This window comes from Sceloporus occidentalis, unplaced genomic scaffold, assembly GCF_023333645.1.
Source record: "Sceloporus occidentalis isolate IW3139 unplaced genomic scaffold, rSceOcc1.0.p SCAF_2, whole genome shotgun sequence".
Taxonomy (NCBI): domain Eukaryota; kingdom Metazoa; phylum Chordata; class Lepidosauria; order Squamata; family Phrynosomatidae; genus Sceloporus; species Sceloporus occidentalis.
The window spans coordinates 61,558,047-61,585,152 of NW_028316982.1; the positions used below are offsets into that span (position 1 = coordinate 61,558,047).

Consider the following 27,106-nt stretch of genomic DNA (forward strand, 5'->3'; position numbering starts at 1 on the left):
TCACTCACAGGCTGATGCTACAGAAGTAACGCTGGTAATCTTAGTAGAGTCATCTGACCATGGCTGGAGATTCTGGAGGGCAAAGAGGGAGGAGTTGTGAACACAGATGGGGTCTGCTTGGATGGGCTGGTTGATGGTTTTCTGAAAGGCCTCTTGCTGGAGCTGCATGAGGATGCGATTGGCTTGCTGCCTCTCAGCTTCCCTCTCCTCTGCAGTCTGTCGCCTGGGAGAAACATGCACATATATCATATCTAGATACTACAATAGATCACAAATGGAGGAAGAATTCCTAGCTATCCCTTACTGCTTGAGTTGTTCTTCCTTTCAGTACACCAAAGGATCGACTCATATAATAACATTCTAGGTATTGCTAGAATGTCCTTCATCCCAAGGGAAGCTTAGCTTCTTTGTTACTGGCTCAGTCAGCCCTATCTCCAGCTCCTCCCATAAGCCTCCTGTAATAAAATGAGTTTATTGTCAATGTTTTTGTCTCTTCTTACATACGGTCTATCCCAATATTACACCTTCCCAGTGTGTTGCTGTGAAGAGACAACAACCATCATCCCCAACCATATCCATGAGAACTGTTACTCAATAACACCAGAGGCCACTAGGTAAGGGTACAGGGTTTGTTGCATGAACTCTCCAGAAAGGCTTCTACAGTTTTGCAGGTCTGTTAGAGAAGATAAATAACAAAGCCTGGTTTAGATTTAGCATATACTTCAGGATATAGTTTATCTTCTTTGTAATATGATTTCACATTTCTCCATGCTCTTATTCTGATTGAGTGAAAGAAATCTGTTCTTTTCATTTGAGATGCTCAGGTTTTGTCACTTAGCTACAGGATCTGCTCTTGCTCACTTTTGCCTAGCCATTCAACAGAGTTCCAAGTTATGATGTGGTGAGCAGGATAATCAGTCTACTTGGTGGAAATTGAAGGGCTTGAGAAGCACTATTTTCCTACTCACAAGGAGTCCTATAGCTTCCAAATGCCTCTGGCTTGGAAAAGCAATGTCTGAGTGTAAAAGAAGTGCACCTACACTGAAATGGCTTCCCTGTTTGTCACATAACTTGGGAATGTTTGTTTTTTTACTGTAACTCCCAGAACCCCCCAGCCATCATGCCACTCTGCCATGACAAGCTCTGATTTGTCACAGTGTGCTAACAGTTTCCTCCTGAACTGTTTCACCAATGAGGCACGTGAAGTAAAAATCAAAAAGGTGAGAGGAATTGGACAGAGCCATCCTCCATCTTTTGGGATCAGACATAAGGAAAATGTTATCTCGATGCAAAGTTTAAGATTGTGTCACATCAGCACCTAATAGATCGTTCATATGCCCCTGCATTCATCCTGTATTTACTGACAATCAGTTTCATTGGGTAACCCTGAACTCCAGCATTATGAGAGAAGCTGACAACAAGTTATCTCAGCCCTCTCTGGGCACCATTCTATTAGTGGCATATGAGAGCATAAGTGTGGCTTACGCATGCATATGCTTCTTTTTTGGATGGGACACAGGGGGGTTCTTCTCTAGACTATCCTCACCTTCACTGCTAAGCCCCAGGAAGTGCCACTGCAGATTCTGCTTATAGATAAAGAGGCAATATGGACATTCAAAATGTGGCTGTTCTAGACTCCAAAGGGAAGGAATGGAGGATGCACTCCATCTGTGAGTGCTGCATCATTTCTTTTTGCTTCTCAGCTGAGTCCAGCTGATTCTTTATCATATGAATTGTCTCCCTCTCCTGCCTACTGTCAGGCAACACCAGCAGAGACCCCTTGTGAAGCCTGACAAATGCAAAAATGGCAGGGATATGTTTCACCTGTTCAGTGCAGGATTGTAGTCTCTGCACTGCTTATAATGACTGGAAAAGTTGTTTGGCAAGCTGATCTATGATGCAGGTTACAAATATTCACTCATTTAGTGAACATCCTGCTAGTAAAAGACAATGGTACCTTCATATTTCAGAATCCTTGTAAAATAACATTCTACAAAACTCACACATCCTATAATATCTCTTTCTTCAGAATCAAACAGCAATAGCAATAGCAAGTACATTTTTATACCGCTTATCAGTGAACTAACACTCCCTAAGCCAGTTATGGCAAACGTTTGCAGTTTACAATGTGTAAGCCAGTTGCCCCCAATAAGCTGGGTATTCATTTTACTGACCTATGAAAGGATGGAAGGCTGAGTGCACTTTGGAGCCCTCCTATAGGATTAAACTCACAGCATTGTGGCTGCAGCACCAGCATTTAACCACTGCACCACCAGAGTTTTAGTTAATAATAATTAAATAATTAATTATCTTCTGAAAAGTAAGCATGGAGAAAGTCATGCTGGCTGGGAGATTCTGGGATTTATCCCAAAAGGTAACATTTCCAAGATATGCTTGATTTTTACAGTGTCTAAACTCCCAAGTGGATTTCAGTAGCATGGGCAGAAGATGCTAAATCAAGCAAATAAAGCACCTCACTGCAGACATCGGATTAAGAGTGGCTTGCAGCACCCATCTCTCCCTTCCTTCCCTCCAGAAACTAAGCACACTGAAAGAAAAAATCTTAGCAGGCTGCCTGGTATGAAACATGCTATGTGAATGAGAATTTGTTCCATAAAAACAGAGATTGGGTTCATTTCTGGTGAGATCTGGTCGCATGTGATTTTAGATACCAAAAAAGAGAGAGCCACATGAAAGCTGACCATCCCAGGCTGCAGAGTTTGACTGTCATGAAAAGGCAACAAACTACTGGTTATTTAATTTATTACAATTGTATTTTTTTTTATGCCAGGAATAGGGAGCAGCATTTGTGAGATTTTCTGCCTCAGGCGGCAGACTGACTTGGGTGGCCAAGGGCATGTTGACACTGAGTGTGTGTGTGTGTTTGCATGCATATGAGTGAAAACACATGCATGTATCCCCAGGAAGGAGATGCCATTGGCTGTTCTGCTTCAAGCAGAAAAGTAACATGGGATTGTGTACAGGAGGCCACTGCTTCAGAAAAGATCACCACAATCAAATGAATAAACCAAAGTTGTAATGGTTAATTTTTTAAAAAACAACACCAAAATCCCCAGAATCCTGCAGCCAGTATAGCTGGAAATAGTGCTAGTCCTTGACGGCAATATATACCAGTACATTAATCCCATCTCTTTTTTGAATTTATCATGCTTTTGTCATTAGAAAGGTGTTCTTGACAATCGGATCATATCAGATAAGACATATTGTATTCAAACTGAGGTGCTCCACATCTGAACCAGGGAACTGTGGGGAAGCAGGGACATAGCCAGGATTTTGGGAAGGGGGGGTGTCCAGACTAAGTGCCACCATTATAATGGGGCTTGAGCGCGGCACACACAATTCATTGTATCTAACAGAAAGGGGGCTCCAGACCCCACGGACCCCCCCTTTGGCTACATCTCTGGGGTCTTCTAATCAGCTACATCAATGACATTATGTGAATATCTGTATCCAGCAGGTATTCATGAGTCCCATAAATCCACATTAATATTCTGATCCCAAATATAAATTTCCAGTGGATTTATTTCCAGTAAACCATGTAATCCCAAACTACTCAGAAGTATGTACTACAAAGTTGAATGGGATTTCCAGGTAAATAGATACAAAACTGCAGACAAAATCAAAATTCCAGTACCTGCACTGTGGAAACAGCTTGGCAAAGTTGCTTTCTTGGACTTTGTCTCCAAGAATCCCAGTCATAGCAGCAGGTGCTACAGGAAGCTGGCATCACCTATAAGCAGATTTGGTATACTGGAAGCACGTTATTGGTGCTCACTCAAAATTATTACTATCTAGCTATCTAAACTCAGGACTAAACCAACTGGGACTTTCAGCTACTACATACTAACTGGAAGGGTGTGGGAGGGTTTTTTTTAGAGCAGGCCTGGGCAAATGTATAATTGGATTGTCAAAAATAATGAGTTCCTCCTAAATGGTGGCTTTAGAGATAAAATGTTTCTTAGTTTTGAATTGTTTTGTTTATCAGGCATCTAAAATGGCCTAGTATATATTCTAATGACAGAAGCAACTTTGTTGTATCTCTTCTTGAGCTTAGGAATTCTTTTCCTCTCAAGCAATTTCCAGAAATACAGGTATGTTAGTCTGTTACAGCAAAACAACAACAATAGAAACAGCCTTGGGGCACCTTAAAGATTAACAAGTATGATATGGCATAAGATTTCAGGCACACAACACACTTCATCACACCAATTATTTGATGTCTATGATGTCTTCGCTTGGCAGCTCTATCTATCTATCTTAAAGGCTGCATCAGTACTGCAAAAATAATCCAGACTGACACTGCTGTAACTGTCATGACTCAATGCTATGGAATCTGGGACTTGTAGTTTTTTTGTGAGCCATTTAGCCTTCTCTGTCAGAGAGCTATGCTGCCACAACAAACTACAGTATCCAGAATTCCATAGCACTGAGCCATCGTAGTTAAAGTGGTCTCAACTTGGATCATTTCTGCAGTGCAGATGCAGCCCAAGATAACTTTTATCCTTCTGTTGAATGGACTTTAGTCTGTGAAACTCATACAATAATACATCTGTTAGTCTTTCAGATGCCATAAGAATCCTTATGGAGTTTTGTTTTCCAACAGACCTCTGCCCAATAAAAATATTTGCATGTTGCACTTTTTTAAAAATTTGCTTTCCTCTAGAACCAACACAGTACAGTTTCTGCCAAATATCTTCACTTTGACAACCAGGTTTGGAAGACATGGGAGAGAAAAGTAAGTGACCAAGAAGTGTGACAGTCAGCCTACTTGTCTTAGTATTTACACAGAGCTAGGGCCAAAAGGTCCTAAAGACTATATTTCAGAGGAAGGAACTAGCAAAACCACCTCTAAGTATTCCTTGCCTAAGAAAACCCTATGAAATTCATGGGGATCTCTTAAGTCAACAGGCACCTTGAAGACATATACATGCACAGTTGGGCCTAAAGCTCTACAGGAGCAGTGATCCAGGCAGGGTCAGGCTAGGACATTTTGCTTCCTGAAGCATAGGATAAAATGCTGTCATTCTGTGTTCAAAAGCCATATGGGCTAGTAATTCAATCTTCCTATTTCCCATTACATCTGAAAGAAGTTAGCTAGCATAGGGCAGTTATGGTTGCCGACGTCATCAGATTTTTAAAGAGACTGGTTAGATTCATGGAGGATGGAGACATCAGTGGCTATTAGTCAGGATGGCTAGGTATGATCTCCAGTATCAAAGGCAGTATGCTTCTATGTATCAGTTGCCAGTCAGTATGACATGGACAATGCAGTGGTATGCATGTCCTGCCAGCAGGCTTCACACAGAGACCTGACTGGTGACCATTGCTGCCAACAAGCCTCGAAGATATCCCCCAAAATGTTTTACCAAAATCCAAAATCCCCAGAATTCCCAAATATTTATTATTATTATTCAGTCAAAATCCTCAGAAGGAATTTTCTTAATTCCCCAGATTCTGGGGAATTCTCCAGAAATTGGCAACACTGCTGGTGACAGTACAAACAGAATGTTGTTCTAGTGAGGCCCTCATTCAGATCCACCATGACTCTTTTTATGTTCTTATGATATCTGTAATCCTATCTGAATCATGTCTGATTTTGGAAGATAAGCCTGTTAATACTTGGATGAGAACCCATCTGGCAATGCCAAGAATCTCCACACTGAGCTAGGAAAAAATGTACCTATAACTATGGAGAGCCATTGCCCATCACAGTTGACAATACTGGGTTATATGAACTATTGTCTGACTCAGGGTAAGGCAGTTTTTTATGCTCCTGTGGTCCCATAAAGTAAGCACAAAGCCCTTTCCTCCATCACCTTGCTGCTGCTTCCCATCATTCATGCCACCAGATGCAACTTCCACACTGCATAATGTTAGCGCCAGCCCTGAACCCGGGGTTACAATGGTAAGCAACATTTGCTTAAATCCAAAACCATCAGAACTGCAAATAGGATGGTTACAGCACACCTACCATTCATTCATCCTCATTCAAAAATCTCCAATGGCAAAAACGTTTCCCCCCCCCCCCCAACTTTTTATCAAGTTTCTCTGATAGAGATTAGGAGGCTGTCTATCATCTATCAATTCCCTTCCATTCTGTTCCACTTGGTAATAAATTGTTTGGAAACTCAGTTTGTAATGAAACTACAGACAACTCCTTTTTATTATCTTCATTGGTATTGATCTCTTTACAATGCTTCAGCTCATAAATCATTAGAGGTTTGGTAATAATATAAAACAGTTATTGTCTGCCATGTTTTTAGTCGGAGTGAGATCACATCAAACGGAGAATGTGCATAGTTAATACTACCCAAAAACATGGATACTAAATTAAGAATGGCTCTTTTACAACCTATATTTTAGCTTCTGTGGAACACAGAATTGAAATGATCAATTCTGTTCTGAAACCTTAGACCATTTTCTTCAAGAAATCTGGGGAGGAGTGAAACAGAAATATAGGACATAAAAGATTAATTCAATCTGGAAGCCTTTTTTTAATGAGATGGAACATGACCTAGTCAAAATTAAGCCGCTGTCATAATTTATGATCACACTTCAGTTGGAAAACAGTTTTTAAACTAAAATGTAAGTCCCACTGAATTCAAAGGTATTTATACTACTTACTGTGAAGGCTTGTTTAAAAGGGGATAATGCATTTAAATACAAAGATGTGCAGTTCAACCATTTCAAAGAGCATATTCAAGTACTACCACAGTTCAGTGGAGAGGTCTCAATCTTATGGACTGAGTTTGCAAAGATTACACTCAAGTAAACACATACATGTCTGTTGACACTGGATCTGTGTTGTTGCGTGTCTTCAAGCCATTTCTGACTTATGGTGACCTGAAATTATGGGCTCTTATTGCTGTAACATTGGCTTGGATCATGTTCTTTTATTGCTATGTGAACATGGACTGATGTCATGTTGTTGTTGTTGTTGTTGTGTGCCTTCAAATCATTTCTGACTTATGGTGACCCTAAGGCAACCCTATCATGATTCATGGGGTTTTCTTGGGAAGATTTGTTCAGAGGAGGCTTGCCACTGCCTTCCTCTGAGACTGAGAGAGAGTGGCTTGCCAAGGTCACCCAGTGGGTTTCACGACAGAGCAAGGAATTTAAAAAGGGACTTCTTGGCTACTCAACCATTTTCCATAACTCATTTCAATCTAATAATAAATCCAGGGGCTCAGTTCCCACAAAATTCAGGCATACAAGAGCTTTAAAAAAAAACTCGTGCTAGTCCTGTATTGTTCAGTTTAGTTTATTTTAATTCTTTATGGTACGTATTACCTGTGGGGTTCTTATTATTTCACCTAGGCTGAAGAATATAACATAGAATTCATTCAAAGGTCTTAGAAACTTGTTATCTGGAAATCAGTGTGAATCACACAGCTAGGAAGAAAGGGTTTTTCTTAATAACTGAGCGCAGATGCCTGACACTCTCATTGTTAAGTATAGTGGGATGCATGAGTGTACTTCGTAATTCTCCCAAAGAATTCTGTGTCTCTTAGGCTACAATATTGTATAACCTCTTACCTGGAACTGTCCCACTGAACTCAGTGGATTTCTGTTTCTGAAGAAAGCATGCATCAGATTGTGCTTCCAAGACTGGGAAAAGAAACGAGCAACTGTAACCGGATGTTTTTGCCTATGACTCCCATCAACCCTGACCAGCATTAGCAAATAGTGATGGATTCTGGGAGTTGCAGTGTAACAACACCTGAAGGGTTGCAGTTGCCCACCGAAGCTGTAATTATATACATCAGAAAGGGGGATTTGGGAACCTCTAGTTGTGAAAGTCAGTGTGGCGTAGTGGTTTGAGTGTCAAACTATGACTCTGGAGACCAGGTTTCGATTCCCACCCCAGCCATGAAACCCACTGGGTGACTTTGGGCAAGTCACACTCTCTCAGCCTCAGGGGAAGGCAGTGGCAAACTTCCTCTGAACAAATCATGCCAAGAAAACCCCATGATAAGTTTGCCTTGGAAGATTTTTGAGTTCTATTTCTCCCTCCTTAGATAGATGGGGATTTCCTGTATGCAACTCTCTCTCTCTCTCTCTCATTCAAATTAACCATGTGATTTAGGTCACTCTCCCTTACATTTTCTCAAAGATTTTCCTCCTCTGTCAACTTTCTTTGGAAAGATGGTGAGATAAAGATTTCTTTTTACCTGAACTGTTCACTAACTAGATTAGGATATAGCTTCTATGTATGTACAGATTAAAGCCATTAGTAAACTTTTGTTTGAACTACAAGCTACTTGTGTTGTTTTTTTAGTCAGTTTCAGTTCTTAGGGAAGCACAGTTAGACAAAGCACATTTCCGCTACTCTGCTGATTTAAAGCTAGACTCTAACAGACTTGGCTTTGACATTTTTGATATTTCAATATTTTTGTTTCCATACTAAAGGCTGAAGCTTTAGGAAACTTAAATTACCCAACATGCTTTAGTGTTGCTGTAATTTTGAAATGACTTGAAGGTACACAATAACAACAAGAACAAAGTTGTTGCTAGATTGGAATTCCCATCAGCTTTAGTCAACATGAAGGACGATGGGAATTGTAGTCAACAACATGTACAGAGCCACATGTTCTCTATGGAGTTCCCCAAGGTTTATTCCAGTGTAAGATTGCATCTTATAAGAGGGCTAGCTATATCCTGCTTTGTGCATACTGTTCCTACAAACTTTAAATAGTGTGTTGTCGGGAGAGGACTCTAAAGCAGTCTTCCAATCATTCTCTGACAAAAAGAAAGAACAACATGAATAATGTAGTTTTTCCTTCCTGATACATATTTAATACTGTTTTGAGTTAGGGAAAAAATGCAACCCAGCATCCTTTTATTGTATTAATAATTAGTGAAAACAGATTATTAATTTCGGTACGGGACATTTTTCTCAGTTAGGAGCACCCCTCAGTGGGGCCAAAGGAGTCGTTTGTCAAAGAAAGAGAGAAACACAACCCAGTCTTATGGAAATAACAACAACAACAACAAAAACAAGCACTATGTGTCTCAGCCCAATTTATTTCAGGAATGCAGTGGAAAACAAACAAGCTTACTTACAGCTATGCTGAAGAACTTCCTTCATTTTAATTGCAAATATGCAAATGCAAGCAGACCTTCCTAGAACTGATATTAAAAGTCTCATGGGAGGAATCCAATCTTGACAGCACACAGAAACATACCCCCCCCCCCAAACCTTCCATACTTTCCTTGGAAACACAGGCCAGAAAACAGCTCACACCAATTTGCTCAGTGCCATTCTGGCCAGATCTACCCACAGATGTGACTCTTAGTGCATTCAATGGGATTTAACACCCAAGCGATGAAATGTACTATGACTTTAAAAATCCATGTGACTGCATATTTGAAAAAGGCTGCAATTGTCCTGAACAGTTAGTCCCATTCAATGCAGCTTATTTCTGAGCAAAGATACACATGGACTATTTCACACTGTAAAATTATAGTGCTTTAATTCCCCTTTAGAGAGACAGCATGGCATAGTGGTTTGAGAGTATGACTCTGGAGACCAGGGTTTGATTCCCACCCTGCCCATGAAGCCCACTGGGTGACCTTGGGCAAGTCACACTCTCTCGGCCTCGGGGCAAGGCAAGGGCAAACTTGTTGGAAGATTTTTGCAATCTCTTTCCCCCTCCATAGATAGATAGGAAATTTCTGCATGCAAACTCTCCTCTCTCTCTCTCATTCAAACTAACCATGTGAATTAGGTCACTCTCTCCTGGACTAACTGACATTCTCTACAATGTGTTTCCATCTACCTCCACTCTCAACTTTCTTTGGAAAACTGGTGAGATAAATATTCCTTTACCTGAACTATTCACTAGCTAGATTAGGATTTAGTTTATATGCAAATATAGATTAAAGCCAATAGTAAACTTTTGTTTTAAACTAAAAACTACAGGTTTGTTGTTGTTGCTGTTTTGTTTTGTTTTGAGTCAGTCTCAGTTCTTAGGGAAGCATAGTTAGGCAAGAGCACATTTCTGCTACTCTGCTAATTTAAAGCTAGACCCTAACAGGATTGGCTTTGATATTTGTGATACTCACTATTTTAGCTTCCTTAGCAAAGGCTGAAGGTTTACAAAACTTAAATTACCCCACAAAACCTCCTCTAAACAAATCTTGTCAAGGGTTTTCATAAGTCGGAAACAAATGAAAGGTACACAATAACAGCAATTCCTCTTTAACTGCCATGGCTACATCCTCTGCAATTCTGGGGTTCATAGTTTGGTGAGACATTAGGGTTCTCTGGCAGAGAATTGTATGTAGCTTTCCCTAAACCATTTCTAGGTTTCCATAAGATGGAACTATGGCATTTAAAGTGGAATCATAGCACTATAACTAAGCAGTGTGAATGAGACCCTAGATCTATGGTGTATGAAGTCTCCAATCCTTGGCACCCTTTCAGTTTTGCCCATGTCAATCCATCCATACCAGTCCATGGCCAAATGTCCAAAACAGGAGGTGAGGGGGCTTTCTACTTTTGTTGGACTAGAACTCCCATCATCCCTGTGGCCATTCTCTGTACGCCTGATAGGAGCTGAAGGCCAGGGACTTCTGGAGAGCTTGAGTTCCCCACCACTGTGAGGTTTTGCCATTGCCAGCCTCTGATGTTGAGAGACTGTGGGTTTACAATGGCTGAGACAGAATTCGAACCTTGGTCTCCAAAGTCATAGCCCAATGCTCAAACTACTATGCCAGGCTGGCTTTCATTGTCCTAGCAGATCACTTCATTTGCAAAATATGGCAATTCCCATAGACACAGGCAGCATTTTGTTTGGAGGGGGCCAAAGGGTGAAGTTAAAATGAGGGCTGTTAAAATGCCTTCCTTGCCTCCCATCCCCCTCTAAATACCACAGACAACTCACTCACTGCTCCAGGGAAAGAACTGTAGATGCAACCACACAACTCATCCCGCCTATCTCCAGCCACAGAAAGAAAAAAAACCTCCATCAGAGTGATAAAAGTCAATCCTGTAACCCTTTCATTCCTTTTCTGACCTTGCCACAGCAAATGTTATTTCAGTAGCTGCTTCTGCTTTACATTCTAATGTCATCCCTGTCATTCTATACAGGATCTTTCTGATTTAATTCATTGTATATCTGTATACCCCCTCCCAAACACACACACACACACACACACTTCTAAGGGAGTTATATGGATTTCTTCCAAATCTTCCCCTGCCAATCATTCCCCAACCTGGATCCCTCATAAGAAAGAACAAACTGGCTTTGCCTCTGGCAGGTTAGAAAGCCAGAAGGTCCCTTCTCCATGATGGGCCCTTTCAAACTGCACAGATGCAGCACTATGATCCATAGTGCCATGGTTGCTTCCTATAATATCATGGGATCTGTAGTTTAGGGAGGCACTAGACCTCTCTGGCTGATAATTCCAAGTTCCCTGCCTTAAAGTGCAGTTCCTAGGATTCCCTTGGATGTAACCATGGCAGTTAAAATGGAAGTGTGGAATCATATAGTGCAGAGTAGTGCAAAAGGGCCCATAGTGCAACTGCACTACTAAGCACAATTATTGGGGAGTTAACCACCCTGGAATTGTAAACATGAATACCAGTAATTTATAACTAGCAATAGAATACAGAATATGTACTGCTATCTCATTTTTCTTTTAAATTTTTCAGTGGGATTTATTCTCTGTGTCTGAACCAAGTTCACATTAAAATATTAAAGTATGTGCTTAGCTACCTGTGCAGCAATAACCAAGCAGAAAGTTGAAATGGTAGTCAATATCATAAGTAAAAGGGAGCCAACTAAATTAATCATTCCTTATTTAAAAATACAATTTAAAAATAAGTATCATGCTTTCCTTTGCGAAGGGGGGAGGTTTAACCAAAGAATCATAACACAATAAGGTAAGATCAAAAGCACGAATCAAATTGTAAAGCACAGCACAAATTGCAAAACCCTAAATACTAAAACCAACTAAAAACAGTGGGAAGCAGAACCAAAACCTGTAAACAGCAAAGCAAGGAAACATCAGATTCAAGGAGGCCAACTCTCTGAAAGACTCAGATTTTAAATTAGCATCCAAAGGACCAAAATAAAGTGAGAAAGATGTAGCTATGCTTGCCTTTAGTAGGGCAAGCATAGCTGAAGTTGGGCAAATGCACCCTCCAGATGTCTTGAACTGCAACTCCCAAAAGTCCTGGCCAGCATAGCAAATGGTGAGGAATGTTGGAAACAGGAAGTCCAAAAGCATCTGCAGGACTGTATTTTGTCTACCATTATAATGGAAAGTAGAGAGAGGGAACATGTTGGATGGAAAGAAGTATATACTTGTATACAGAGAAAGTTCTTGTTTGAAACTGGCAATGCGTTGTTTTCCCACTCAAATAGTTTTAGTTGTACTAAAAAGAATAATTTCAAAAGAACCATGGGAAGGGAAGGGTATTATTGAACTCACACCTTGTACTTACATCCCCCTCCCCTTTGATTAATTTTATCCTTGGTTTAAACTTAACCCAAAAAAAAAAAAAAAACCCAATCTCAACCACCTGCCATTTCCTCCCTATCTTTTGGTCTCAACCTGTATTTCTAAACCTTCAATGAAATCTTCCCTCAATGAGCTTTAGGTCTCAAACCTCCAGACATGAAAAAGGCCAGGAACTCAACCACCATCTTGGGAAATCCCCTTTTTTATGCCCCACTAAAAAGAAAATTTATGATCTGTCCTACTGACTTGAGATTGAAAAACACAAAAGTAACATTTCAAGTGCTCCCCCTACTAACTTGTTCGCTTCCCCAGAGTTTAATCGGTTAATATGGTAGGTCTAGGAAGCTTCTTCTGGAAATATTGGATCCCTGACATACCTAGTAGCATCCTCGCTGCAGAAATAATCCAGGTTGAATTGTCATGGCTCCATTTTATGGAATCCTGGGGATTTGTAGTTTCTTGTGGCACCAGAGTTCTCTGACAATGAAGGCTAAATATCTCACAAAACTACAATTCCCAGAATTCCACAGCAGTTACAAAGTGATGTCAACCTGGATTATTTCATCAGTGTAGATGCAGCCCTCCCATCGCATTACCTTATTCTCAGGTATATTCTTTAGTCAATCCAAAACCAATTTTGGGTTGGTCCTAAAGATATTGTGGTCAAAAAAAAAACCAAAAAAAAAAAAAAAACCCAACCCCACACTGCAGAAATAACCCAGTTTGAGACCGGTTTAACTGCCCTGGCTCCATGCTAGGGAATTCTGAGAACTGTAGTTTTGTGAGACATTTAGCCTTCTCTGTCAGAGAGCTCTGGTGCCAAAATAAACCAGGACAGTTAAAGCAAAGGCAGTTACAGAGATATCAAATTGGATTATAGTGGGAACTGTAGTTTGTTGTGGCACCAGGGCTAATCTGGGCTGACTCTGCTCTACATGCCATGGCTCCATGCGATGGAATTCTTGCAGCTGTTTCTGGATGTTTGTGGATCTGGGATGTTATTTTGCTATATGTCCAACACATCTACCCCTGGATATGTTAGATGGGGTAGTGTTGTTGGGTGCCTCCAAGTCGCTTCTGATTTATGGCGACCCTAAAGTATCATGGGATGTTCTGGGGCTGAGAGTGTGTGACTCTCTCAAGGTCACCCAGTAGGTTTCCATTATAGCCCAGAGGGGAATGGAGGCCTGATCTCCAGAGTCATAGCCCAACGCTCAAACCAGTACACCATTATGGGGTAGGAATTGGATTATCCATGGGGGAAAGAGAGGTGACGTCCACATACAGAAGAAGAAAAAGAAAGCAGAGTCTTTCTTGTCAGGAAGACCCAAGGTCCTTCTGGGTCAAGCAGAGATTCACAGGCAGGGCATGAGATCAGCCTCAAGGGGAACTAAAAGCAGTAGATGGAGAAATATGGGCAGATTGATGGGCAAAGAGACTATGCAGTATAAACTGTGTAGATGCTATGCTATAGTGAACACAAGGTTTTCAATCCTATAGGCCAGTGGTCCCCAAACTGTGCCCTTTAAGAAAAAAAATTGGACTTCACCTTCCAGAAGCCTCAGCCATATTAGCCAATAGTCTGGGATTCTGGGAGATGAAGTACAAAATCCCTTAAAGGGCACAATTTAGAGACCACTGCTATAGGCAGTCCAAATAGGACCCAATGAATCCAGTGGAGTTCTGTTATGTGTTGACAGATCATTCGACAATTGAATCAATGAATCCATATTGTCAGTGGCGTCACTAAGGGGGTGCTGGGGGTGCATTCGCACTGGGTGGCACCATAAGAGGAGGTGACACCACTGCCCCTCAAATACCACTATTTTGGCAGAAACAGCCTGTGGTCTACTTCCCCATAAAATGCTTTAAGAGATGGTGGGAGTGGGGCTAAGCTCAGTGAGAGGAGAAAGGAGAATTGGTTTGTTTTTAAATAAAATAAAAATAAAAAGGGGTGGGAGGGTCGGGGGTTTGGGGGGTTTTAAATTCTAATTTTTAATGTTATGATGTTTCATTTTTACATTGCTATAATCCACTTTGATTCCTTTGTTAAAAATAGAGTAAAATAAATACTATTATGATTATTTTTAAATTAAAATTTCAAATTTTTTAATTTTTTAATTTTATTTTTTTTAAAAAACAATATTTATTTTTATTCTTTTAAATTTCCCTTAAAAACCATCACATTTTACCACATCTTCACTTTTAGCACAGGAAACTATGCATATGTAAATACATTTTGGCTGTGCACTGTAACTTAAAGGTATACTTTTAATTTCACTAGTTGTTTATGTTACAACTCCTGCCCTTACATTGAGTGATACGCAGAATTACAATTCAGGAGTAACATTAGTGTAATAAACATTACTAAAGATGCTGTATGGTGTGATATGGGAGGAGTTAAATATGGGGGGGAGACCATGAGTTACCCCACCAGGTGACACCAACCCTTGTGGGAGTGGATTAACATACAGAATCCAAGCCATTACTGATCTGTGTTAACAGGCCTAGCCAAGAAACATATAAATAAGCCGATATAATTAACTGATTATTTGATGGATTAAAAAAATCTATTCAAATGAGTGACTCAGATCTAAGGGTTCTCTTATACTGAACAGACCACATTAGGCCTGTGCTTCACAATATACAGAACTCAGTGCATTAAACAGGAGCAAGAGTCAATGCAAGGGCCACATTTTCCAATGCATGAGTTGCCCACTGCCCACCCAGAAAGACTCAAATCTAGGGCCTGGAGGGTCACAACTGGCACACATTGTGAGAACCAGACAGATGACTTTCAAAGCCTCACTTTCCCAAATAATAACAAACAAAAGCAAAAAATAATACTGGGAAGAGGAAAAGGGGTCCAGTTACCTCTCCATCCACATGAATAAAGATGACAGAAGCTGCAGGTCTTTTCACACTGCACAGTCATAGTACTATAATTTCACTTTAACTGCTATGGCTGCTTCCTATGGAATGCTGGGTTTTGCAGTTTGGGGAGGCAACATCATCATCATCATCATCATCATCATCATCATCATTTATATCCTGCCCTTTCCCCAAAACTGGGACTCAGGGCACCTTACAATACTTTTAAAAAACAGTACAATTAAAAGCATACAAAACAAGGTACATTAAAATAGAATTAAATTATGACAATATTAAAACAAACAACATGTTTAAAAAGAATAACTTCTTTTAACTTTAACATTAGACTGGTCTGGCTGAGAATTCTAAACAAATGCCTTTCCCTAAACTGCAAATGTCAGACATCCACAGGATGTTGACTTAGGAATTAAAGGGGAATCACAGGGTCCTTGAATTGTGCAGGGCCTTCTAATTTGAGAAGAGACCTTCCTTTGCAACAGGACTTCAGCCCCTTTTGCCCTACAACATTTTGAATTACTTTCCATGGCTGTAAACTGTAGAATCTGTATCCCTGGGGTTTGTAGTTTGGCCTGAGGCACTAGAGGAGCGCTTTTGGCCCTAAATACCCCCTCCCTAAACTGCAAAACCTAGGATTTTATAAGATGTAACCATGGTACTTAAGGGAGACAGCGTGGCCTAGTGGTTTGAGTGTTGCCTAGACTACAACTTTGGAGACCAGGGTTTGATTCCCAGCTCATCCATGAAACCCACTGGATGACCTTGGGCAAGTCACATTCTCTCAGCCTCAGAGGAAGGCCATGGCAAACCTCTTCTTGCCAAGAAAACCCCATGGTAGACTCCCCCTTAGGATCTCCATAAGTCCGAACGACTTGAAGGCACCCGACAACAAGATACATCTTAAAGCCTTCATAAATAGGGAAACTGGGAGGCAGGTCCCTAACAACAACCCAATGGGAGGGAGACAGGCCTCTACTTTCCCTCGGAGCCTTCAGTCTGAGGCTGCACCCGCAGTGCAGAAATAATCCGCTTTGACACCCCTTTCACTGCCATGACTTAATGATAATGGGTCCCCCTTTAGGATTGCCATACATCGGAAATTACTTGAAGGCACCCAACAACAAGATAATAATAATAATGAGGAGGAGGAGGAGGAGGATTTTTAGCCCGCCTCTCTCTACGGATCGAGACGGGTTACAATAAAAAACAATACACCTGAAAGTGTTCATAAATGTGGAAACTGGAAGGCAGCCCCCTAACAACAACCCAATGGGGAGGAAGACGGGCCTCTAGTTTCCCTCGGAGGCTTCAGTCTGCACCCGCAGTACAGAAATAATCCGCTTTGACACCCTTTTCACTGCCATGACTCAATGCTGGGCCCCCCTTGGATGGTTGTCATAAATCGGAAACGACTCCTAAAGCAGCAGGGTGGCCGTTAAACTGGATCCAGTGCGTTACAACTGTGTGATGTGGAAAAGTCGGCTGGCTTTGGGCCGAGGAAGCCCAAGGCCAAGAGGAGCCCGGCTTGGCCCTTCCCTGCTGCCCTGGCTGCGTGGGGACTCACCTCCACTTGGTCCTCCTGTTCTGGAACCAGGTCTTGACTTGGGCGTCGGTCATCTTCAGGGCCTTGGCCAAGGCGGCCCTCTCGGCCGAGGCCAGGTACTTCTGCCGGTGGAAGCGCTTCTCCAGCTCGCAGATCTGGAGGCGGGTGAAGGAGGTGCGGGGCTTTTTCTTCTTGGGGGGCGTCCGGTTCTGGTAGGGGTGACCTATACGGCGTGTTACAGTGAACGGTGAGAGGGCCACTGGAGGGAGGGAGGGAGGGCAGGAGAGGGGTATGGGAGGGGGTCAGGGAACAAAGAAGGAAAGAAGGAAGGAAATAAAGAAAGAAGAAAGGAAGGAAGCAAGCGGCGACATGGTCAGGAGGGATTCCACCGGCGTGGGCCACAGGGGAGAGGCAAGAAAGACACGCGAGACAGTGGCATGGGAAGGGGACACAGTTATAGGGCAACACAGAGAGAGAGACATACAGCTTCAACACAGAAAGAGATCTTGGAGCACCTTTGAGTCTAACTGAAAGAAAGAAGTTGGCAGCATGAGGTTTCGTAGACTTCAGTCTACTTCCTCAGATGCATTTGGTGGAGTGGAAGCCAAATACACACACACACACACACACACACGCCTTTGGTATGTGAGTATGCCGATTCCAATTGCAAATCCTTTGTGTATGGAAGTGAAGTTGCCGGTCAGTTTTAACCATGGTCGTTAGTGCACAATGGCATAGGAAACGGGTCTTTGTGCATTGAGAGATCCAGTTTTGCAATGGGGTAGCCTGTGATGAGGTGAACAGATGAATGTAGGGCACCCCTCATGAGGATAGAGTCAGGTAGTGTTGAAGTGTGTGTAGTGTGTCAGGAAACTCTTGTCTTTATTCAGTCCATTGCTGAGGGACTGCCGAACTAAAATTCATCCACAAACAACAGTCCCTCGGCAATGGCTTGAACAAAGACAATGGTTTCCTGACATACTACACAAGTTTCAACACTGTCTGACCCCATCCTCATGGGGGTGCCCTACATTAATCTATTCCTCCCACCACAGGCTAGTCCCGTTGCAAAACTGGATCTGCCAGTCCATGTCCATGCACAAAAACCAGTTTCTTGTGTCTTTGTGCACTAAAGACCATCGACCGTCGTTAAAACTAGACCTGCAACTTCATTACTTCATTCCCATACACAAAGGACTTGTCATTGGAATTGACATCCTTAAATACCAATGGCATATGTGTGTGTGTGTGTGTACTTGGCTTCCACTCCACCAAATGCATCTGAGGAAGAAGACTGAAGTCTACGAAAGCTCATGCTGCCAACTTCTTTCTTTCAGTTAGTCTATTCAGTGACTTGGGGGGGGGACTACAAATCCCAGAATCCCCCACCCCACAAAACTTCGACGGGAAAGAAGGCCATTAAAAAGTTCCCCCAGTTGCAGAGCGATGGGAAGTGCTGTAGGGACTACCAGTCCCAGAATCCCGCAGCCCACAAAGCTTCGTGGGCTCAACTGTGGGAAGATTTTACCATTCTGTCTTCCCCCTCCTCATAGACAGACAGACAGACAGACAGACAGACAGACAGACAGACAGACAGACAGACAGACAGGGTTTCCTGCATGCAACTATCCCATTTGCTTCTTCTAACTCAGTGGTCTCCAAACTGTGCCCTTTAAGAGATTTTTGACTTCAGCTCCCAGAAGCCTCAGCCGTGTTGGCCAATAGTCTGGGATTCTGGGAGCTGAAGTCCAAAATCCCTTAAAGGGCACAGTTCTAACTGAATCACAGGGCAATAAGTACCTTTTTAGCCCTATAAACAAACCATGGGATTCAGGTCACTTCATTTTAGGAAGCTTTCTCTCTCACACACACACAGATTCTCCTGCCCCATCGGGTCCTTCATCTCCCTCCTTTCTCGATTTTTCTTCGGAAAGATGGTGAGATTGTTATTGATTATCTTAAAAACAGAATTTTAACCAGAAATCATCAGGGAGACCAAGCAGTCGATCGGAAAGGGAAAATGTTTATTTTTAGCTGCAGCTGTTGTTCCCAGCAGTGAATTCTTCCAAATTACAGGGACCACGATTCTAAAATGAACCAAGTTTTTATAGCATTTTGCACAAAGGAAACTAAAAGTCACATTTCATTGGTTACATTGAATTAAACATTTACACCCCTGTATATTCATGGGATGTTCCAGCATACGTCTCTATCAGACGTGGGATCTTTTATCTATAGGTTTTGTTTCACTGTCCCCAAACTATCTCTGCAGTGCTTCTTTTTATTTGGGTTAACATCTTGAGTTAGGAGCCATTTCCAGACTGTTCATATTCCTAAACAGAGAATTTGTCATGACCTGAATAACAACTTTTGCTCTAGTACATTTCACATTTCAGCACTGTAATCTTCAGCTCCTGAGCATAATAAAATTCCCATTTAAATCTACCCACCACATGATAAAAAAAGTTTTCTTCTTCTACCTGAACTATTCATTAGCTAGGTTAGGATGTAGCCCTTATGCATATATATAAGCCATTAGGAAACTTTTGTTTAAACTGCGAGCTCCTTGCCCTTAGAGAAGCATCGTTTCTGCTACTCGGCTGATTTAAAGCTAGACCCTTGGCTTTGATACTTTTTGATACTTAAATATTTTTGTTTCTTTTGCAAAGGCTGAAGCCTTTGGAAACTTGAATTGCGCAGGAGGAGGATACTGGGGACTCAGTCACAAAACACAGAAAAAAGACACACACAACAGGGTCAACACAATCACACACACACACACACAGTATATGGAATAAACCTTGACTAGGAAGTGGAACATGGAAACATTTCCCTATTGTAAAGTGACTTGGGGGAGGGGACTATAAACCCCAGAATCCCCCCTAAGGGGACCATGAAAATATTTCTCCAGTTGCACAACGATGGGAAGCGACTTGGGGAGACTACAAATCCCAGAATCCCGCAGCCAGCTGAGCTGGCTGCGGGATTCTGGGATTTGTAGTCTTCCCAAGTCGCTTCCCCGAGCTCTTACAAAATATACTCGTTATGAAAACTGAAACTCTAAAACACAACATAAAACGACGCCGGGTTATTGGAACAGAATTAAATCTGGACCATAGTCTGGTAATTTTGAATTCGCTTCTGGTTGGGTTCCCTTCCTCCTCCCTCCTCGGGATACACAAGGAAAGTAACGAAGAAAGAGTAACTTCGGGGTTTTTTTTCTTGTGTGTTTTGTAGGCGGGTACAAGAGGCAATTAAAACTTACTAATGTTTTACCCGACCCTTACTCCCCCCCCCCCCGCAGGCTTTTTGTCTGTATGGCTTCTGCAACGCTGCTGAAATGAAGCAGTTTGACACCATTTTAACTGGTTGCTGGCTCAATGCTATGGAAATCTGGGATTGGTAGTTTTGTGACTCTGTTTGGCCTTCACGGTCAGAGAGTTCTGGTGTCCCACCAAACTACAAATTCCAGAATTTCACAGCAATGAGCCTTCGAAGTTAAAATGGTGTCAAACTGCTTTATTTCAGTAGTGTGGCGGCGGCCTAAATCGGCCGGATTTCCTGGCAAAATGTCTTCCTAGGGAAGTAGCTGTTGTTTATTTTTAATTTGGGGGGTGAAAAATAAAAGTTACTGCACTGAGGGTAATTCCGAAATACTGTACAGTTGTTGCTCAAAGACTCTGTAAAGGAAATCCTTGTGGAATAAAAGGGGCTTCGCTGTTGATGTGTGCCTTCAAGTCGATTCAAGTCAGATTTACGGCAAGCCTCTTACAGGGGTTTTTCGGAAAGCTTTCTTCAGAGAAGGTTTGCCTTTGCCTTCCTCTGAGGCTGAGAGATTTGCCCAAAGCCATCCAGTGACTTTCTATGAGACTCCCCGAAATCTTAGTCCAACATTCAAAACTGGATCTTGAAGGAAACAAAAAGTTAATTGGAATGATACAAAGTGAATCCATTCCTTTCGGAAGGAAGCACTAGAAAAGGTAGGAAAATTAAGGCTGAATAAGTACTTAGTAGAGTGTATAGCTCACTGAACCTAGAGAAACCCTTTCCCCTTTGAAGACGATCCTCTAAAGATAACCTCTACAAGTGGAGGATCGCTGGGTTTACTCCGAAGTAAATCCAGTTTAATTAAACGGAGCTTACTTCCGTGTCAGCGCGCCTCGGATTGCGACCACAATGGGCCAAATCTGAACAACAACACAATATATCTGAACATAGAAAAAGATCGCTTTTCCTCTCCTACAATCTAGTGGATCTCTGTCGTCCTTTATGTGTGGCGATTCTGAACACCAAAGGATATGAGTCAGAACTATGGACTCAACCTTTGCTGAAAAGACAGATATATGTGTGTGTGTATCTTTATCTATATATGTGCGTGTATCTATCTATATATCTATCTATCTACACACACACACACACACACACACACACACCTATTATATACACACCCATATATGTAAAAGATAGGCTGAAACACACACGTGTATTAAAAACCACATGTATATGTGTATATATATATATATACACACACACACACACACACACACACACACACATGTAGGTGTGTGTGTGTGTGTGTGTGTGTGTATAAAGGTATTTAAAAAAAGATTTTTCGAGGTGTCTCTTAAGTTCCCCCCACCCCCGAAAAATAAGATAAAATCAGGGTCGCCTTTAAATAAAGCTGAAGAAATCGCTCTCACTACAAGAAGGAGATCTCGAGGTAGCCAGGATGAGCAGATGTCCTTTCCCGCAAAGGAGGACAGGGCACCGTAAATGGAGGACATTCAAGACAAACGGAGGATATCAATTAAAAGCTACAACCGCTCACAGAAATATGAATTCATGCTTCTTAGTCCTGCTCAAAATGGAGGACGTTTTGGAATCCCTCCTGGACAGAAGGTTGGAAGGGAGGGCATGTCCTGGAAAAGGAGGACGCCCGGTCGCCCTGAAGGTACCAAAAGCCGCGAGTGCCTGTGTTTAGGGAAAGAGGGGTCGAGTCCGGACTGGGTGCCTCGAGGTTTCCCTTAGTTATGGGTCTGGTTTTAAATCGACTTCATCTGGCCTGTTTTCAAGCCCTTTCTTTCTTTATTGGCACAAAGTTCTTTTCTATGGTTCAATAATAATATTATAAGCGAATAACAAACAATACAGAGTTTACTGTTTTGCAGCGTTCTGGGGAAGAATCTCTGCATCGTAATAATAATATTTCCTACAAGAGTTTCTTAAAACTGTTTCTAAAATACTTAGAATCCTAGAATCACAGAGTTGGAAGTCACAAAATAGTGTGTACATTTTTTAATTCTCCTGAATTTGGACATTATTTTGTTGCTAGCCTAACGAAATTTTGGCTGGCCTTAGGAAAGCATTGACCTACCTGGATTTTGTTTTCCCCCTTCTCTCCTAGTCGTTATAAACAATACAGCTACTTTCCCCTTTTGCTAAGAAAGAAGGAGGGTTTTTTGATCCAAGTTTGCATAAATCTTTGTACTTCACAACCTTTGCAAGCGAAATTTCCCACTTCGAAAACAATAAAAATGATAATAATCCTGAACCTTGCTTCAGATTCCAAATTTGACTGGATATATTTTTTTTTGTTGTTGTTGAATGGGACCCTATAATATCATCTACCCTTTTATTTTCCAACTATCCCTACGTTTACATTATGGCACTTAACTGCAGCCAGAAACATACTTTCTACAGGAGCTATGGAGGGGAGATTTTGGAAGGAAGGAGTGGAAAACTGACCAAATTTCATTTGGCTATTTATTGGAGAAAGGCAGAGGGGATAAATATCCAAAATCAAATTTTGCCGGATTTTTCATGCTTACCTTTTACCTTCTCCATTATGAATGAATCATCATTAATACTTTAGTAATAGCGAATCAGTCTGAAGAACACAGAATATTTTAGAACTATTTTGTGGTACCTTTTACATTGTATTAGGCTTCAGTCCTAGCCACTTTCGACCCAGGAGTAAATCCCATTGAATACAGTAAATGCTCACAGAGCTCATTGTTTATCATTTTAAATCCTCTGTGAAAAGTAGAAGAAAAGAGGAAAATTCTACACTTCTTTTTCGACAGTGTCAAGATTGTCTATATATATTAACGATTTTAGTGCATCTAAAAGCTGCATCTGGGTTTGTAGTCCCATAAAATCCTATTTTTTCTCACTACAGACCTTCGGAGGGAACGAAAGGCCGAAGTAGGCCTCTGCTCCCGCCGCCTATCCAAGCGAAGGATAGATACATCCAGAGTCATACCGGAGTCAGGCCCTTATTAGGAACTGGTTTTAACTAATTCAGGCCGTTTTCTAAAGAAAACGAAAAAAGAGACTGCAGGAGAAGTACTAGAAAGAGGAGCATCTACCTTTCTCTTAAAGGGAATACGGGTCGGTCGGGTCATCCGCAATAAACATTCATCGCATGCATCCGCACTGCATAAATAACCCGGTTTGACAGCACTTGGACTAGAGTTCAGAGCGGAGCTCTGGTGCCACAAGAAACTACCATTCCCAGAATTCCATAGTATGGAACCATGGCAGTTTAAGTGAAGTCAAACCGGGTTATTTCCGCAGTGCGGGTCGTTGGTAGCCTTGTCTCCTCGGAAGGAAGCCAAGGCCGCAAATTACTTTCTCGCCGGTGCCTCTCTGCTTGCCTCCCTGCCATTGCAATCGATGGGTCTTCCCTTCGGAGTCCTGCGGGAGAGCTGTCTCCTGGCTGGCTTTCTAAGCCTCCCGAGGTTCCTCTGCCCATCTGTCTTGCTTGGGTTTTTCCACGCCATCATTAGTTTGAACTTGCAGACCTTGGGGAGATCTCTAGCCTTCCCTCCCTGGGGAGACCCGAGCCTTCTTCAGGCGTCAGATAATGGGCCCTTTATTGATGGAGCTCGGGTATGGATTTAAACCGACATAGGATTGACGCCTGGGTTGTTTGGTGGCTGAGTTGGTCCTGAAAAGGCTTTCGGGTTTTATTTCCCTGGATCGCCTACTAAACTCTAGGTGGCCATTCACACCGATGCACCTTTTTTTCGCTATAGGTCAGAGACAGACGTGAAAGGAGAGACGGAAGGAGCATCCAGGACCCAGGGCCCAGCTATCGATCCGCTTTGCTCATCCCTCCCAGCCTCCTCTGGATCCTGCCTTTTCATTATTTATTATACGGGTCAGCATCAGATAATACGGTCTGGCTGGAGAAAAAGGGTGTGTATGTGTATGTGAGAGGCAGACAGATATACCTCTAACACAAACACACACACACAAAACATATGTGCATTTAAGGCTGCTTCAGTACACGTGTGTACACGAATCTATCGCGAGTCTTTCACACACGTATTAATTCCAAATTAATAATAATATAATAATAAAATTCCAAAATAATATCCTGATCTTAGAGGGGGGGGAACTGTCTCTGAACATTAGAAATCCTTCCTTTAATATGTATGATCATGTTTGAGATGCCTAGTTGCGTTGTTAAATAGGTGTGTGTATAGTATGTTTGTGTGTGTGTATATATAGGATAGACAGATAGACACACACACACACACACACACACTGCAAAAACCGATGTACTGTTTCTATATAAATCGACTGACTGCATTATCTAAGGTGGCAATTGTTGTCGTATTTCTCGTACTACTTATATTCTCTGAGAGTGTCTTTCCAAGAAGTAAGGGCGACACAATGATAAGACCTTTTCCCCCTTTTCTCTGAGCGTGAACGATGCCTAGATGAATAGACAGTGCGATCTCAAGAATTGTTTTCTATGGGTGCTAGACTGGGCCATCCAATCCATTTTTCAGGCCATAGGCATTTCTGTTCAGTCAAAATCTATGAAGCCAGAACGTGCCTTCCTAGGAAGAGAAACTGGAGAAACATCAATATTTAGGGAGATCTTGTAGCACCTTTGAGACCAACTGAAAGAAAGAAGTTGGCAGCATGAGCTTTCCTAGATTTAAGTCTACTTCGTCAGATGCATTTGAACTCATGCTGCCAACTTCTTTCTTTCAGTTGGTCTCAAAGGTGCTACAAGATCTCCCTACATACTAATTGTACAGACGAAAACGGCTATATTATTGGAGAAACATCAGTTATTTGTAAGGAGAGCTTTGGAAAACTCGAGGGGATGACGTCCAACACTTTAGTGGCAGTTTCAGCAAAGGTAAAACCTCGCGTTAACAACTCGGTTTGAATCTCGCCTCTTTGCCACAGAATACTGGCAATTTCATAAGAATAATTACAAGGGAATCCCGAAGCACCTTCGAGACTATGAAGGAGAGGAAAGAATACTTTGCTAGCTTCAGCGATTCCCTTCCTCCTCATCAGACTCAGCTAATACTAGTCTTTTTAAAACTGCATTTTAAACTTTTTTAAAAAATTGTATTTTATTTTACCATAAAACACCGCCGCTCCCAGTTCCAGATCCTAGGCCTAATCGCCCTCTGTGTGTGTGTGTGTGTGTGTGTGTATGCTCCTTTCTAGTCGCCTATCTACTTAAAGAGACCCCACGAATTTCATAAGGTTTTTATGAGGCCATAAATCTAAGATCCCGTACAGTCGACCCTTGGTGTCGGCTGGGGTTTGGTTCCGGGGGTCAAAATCCGTGGATGTTCAAGTCCCATTAAACACAATGGGACGGCGAAACGGTGTCTCTTCTACCACACGGCAAAAATCGAGGTTTGCTTTAGGGAATGTGGATGTGGATGTGTGTGTGTATGTATAAAAAAAATCAAGCCGTGGATGCTTGAATCCTTGGATTAAAAAAAAAAAGTCAGGGATATGAAGGGCAGGTGAGAGCCAGTGTGATGTAGTGGTTAAGTGTTGGAGTAAAACTTCAGCGATCAGGGTTCGATTTCCCTCTGGAGCATAAATAACCCCATTGGGTAACCTTGAGCAAGTCATACTCTCTCAGCCTCAGAGGATGGCCACGGCAAAAACCCTTCTGAAGAAAACTTTCCAAGAGACCCCTAGGATAAGTTTGCCATCAGTCAAAAAATGACTTGGAGGCACACAACAGCACACAACACCATGGGGGGCTGAGTGGATATCAGTGAAGCCAATGGCGGTAATAATCTAAACTACAAATCATAGAAGCATAGTCTTGGAAGAGACCCCAAGGACCATCCAGTCCCATCCCCTTCTGCCATGCAGGAACTCACATTCAAAGCATCCCCGACAGATGGCCTTCCAGCCTCTGCTTAAAAACCTTCAAAGGAGGAGACTCCACCACTTTCCAAGGAAGTATATTCCACTCTCAAACAGCCCTTACTGTCAGGAAGTTCCTCCTAATGTTCAGCTGGAATCTCTTTCCCTCTAGTTTGCATCCATTGCTCCGGGTCCTGTTCGCTGGAGCAGCAGAGAACAAGCTCGCTCCCTCCTCAATATGGAACCCCTTCAAATATTTAAACTGGGCTATCATATCATTCTTAACCTTCCCTTCTCCAGGCTAAACATCCCCAGCTCCCTAAGTCTCTCCTCACAGGGCATGCTTTCCAGACCCTTCACCATTCTGGTCGCCCGGGGCCCGACTCGGACTCTATTGCCGGGAGGCAAGAAAGGGATCCAGATTCATACTGAGGGATCCCGGGAGGAGGAGAGCGAAAGAAAGGGGGGACGGTCCCTTTCCTGCCTCGGCCACTCACCTGTGAACCTGTCCTTGGTGTAGCGCCTGTTGCTCTCCATCCAGGGGAAGGCCAGCCCGGTGAGGTTGTTCACCGAAGGGACGGTGGGCATGGCGGTGGCCAGGGACTGGTGGACGCCGCCCGTGAGTGGCCGATGGGCCGGCACCCGGATCACCCCCCCGGCCGCGTTGACGTTATTATGGTTCCCATTCATGGGCCCGACCCCCAGGTTCATGTTGTAAGAGCCCGCCAGAGAAGCCATGCTGCAAGGCCCGCCGCCTGGGTTGTAACCCACGGCAACGGAGGAGGAAGAGGAGCCGCTGCCGCCGCCGCCGCCGCCGCCCCCAGCGTTGGTGCCGCCCGAGGCCGAGCCGTAGTGCCCGGCCATGGCGTTGTAAGCGCTGCTCACCACGCTGCATCCCCCCAAGCCGTAGTCCTCCTGGAGCCGGGCGTTGGAGATCATGCAGCTGCTTCCTTGATCCGGGCTGTTGAGGATCTGGTCGATCCCGAAGCTGATGGGCTCGGCGGCGTGGCTCGGGTGGATGTGGTGCGCCCCGAGGTGATCCAT

At 42.7% G+C, this 27,106-nt stretch overlaps 1 protein-coding gene across 2 annotated transcripts; it reads right to left on the reverse strand.

Moving 5' to 3' along the window:
- LOC149318446 (T-cell leukemia homeobox protein 1-like) lies at positions 1–27,106 on the reverse strand. 2 transcript variants are annotated; one of them, XM_089507799.1, is made up of 3 exons: positions 26,560–27,106; positions 16,943–17,144; positions 1–223 (listed from the first exon to the last, which is right to left on the reverse strand). In XM_089507799.1, the coding sequence occupies exons 1-3, from the start codon at positions 27,104–27,106 to the stop codon at positions 1–3; spliced, it is 972 nt and encodes a 323-aa protein (XP_089363925.1). The 2 variants fall into 2 exon arrangements, with proteins under 2 accessions (XP_089363925.1, XP_089363924.1); XM_089507798.1 differs by having other exon boundaries at positions 16,943–17,180.

What these genes read in the sequence shown, in the direction of transcription:
- LOC149318446 (XM_089507798.1), bottom strand. Translation starts at nt 27,106, where the DNA reads ATGGATCACCTCGGGGCGCACCACATCCACCCGAGCCACGCCGCCGAG. An exon ending in CACCAAGGACAGGTTCACAG is followed by an intron (nt 17,181 to 26,559) that starts GTGAGTGGCCGA and finishes CCCTCCCTCCAG; the next exon opens with TGGCCCTCTCACCGTTCACT. An exon ending in AACAGGAGGACCAAGTGGAG is followed by an intron (nt 224 to 16,942) that starts GTGAGTCCCCAC and finishes TGTTTCTCCCAG; the next exon opens with GCGACAGACTGCAGAGGAGA.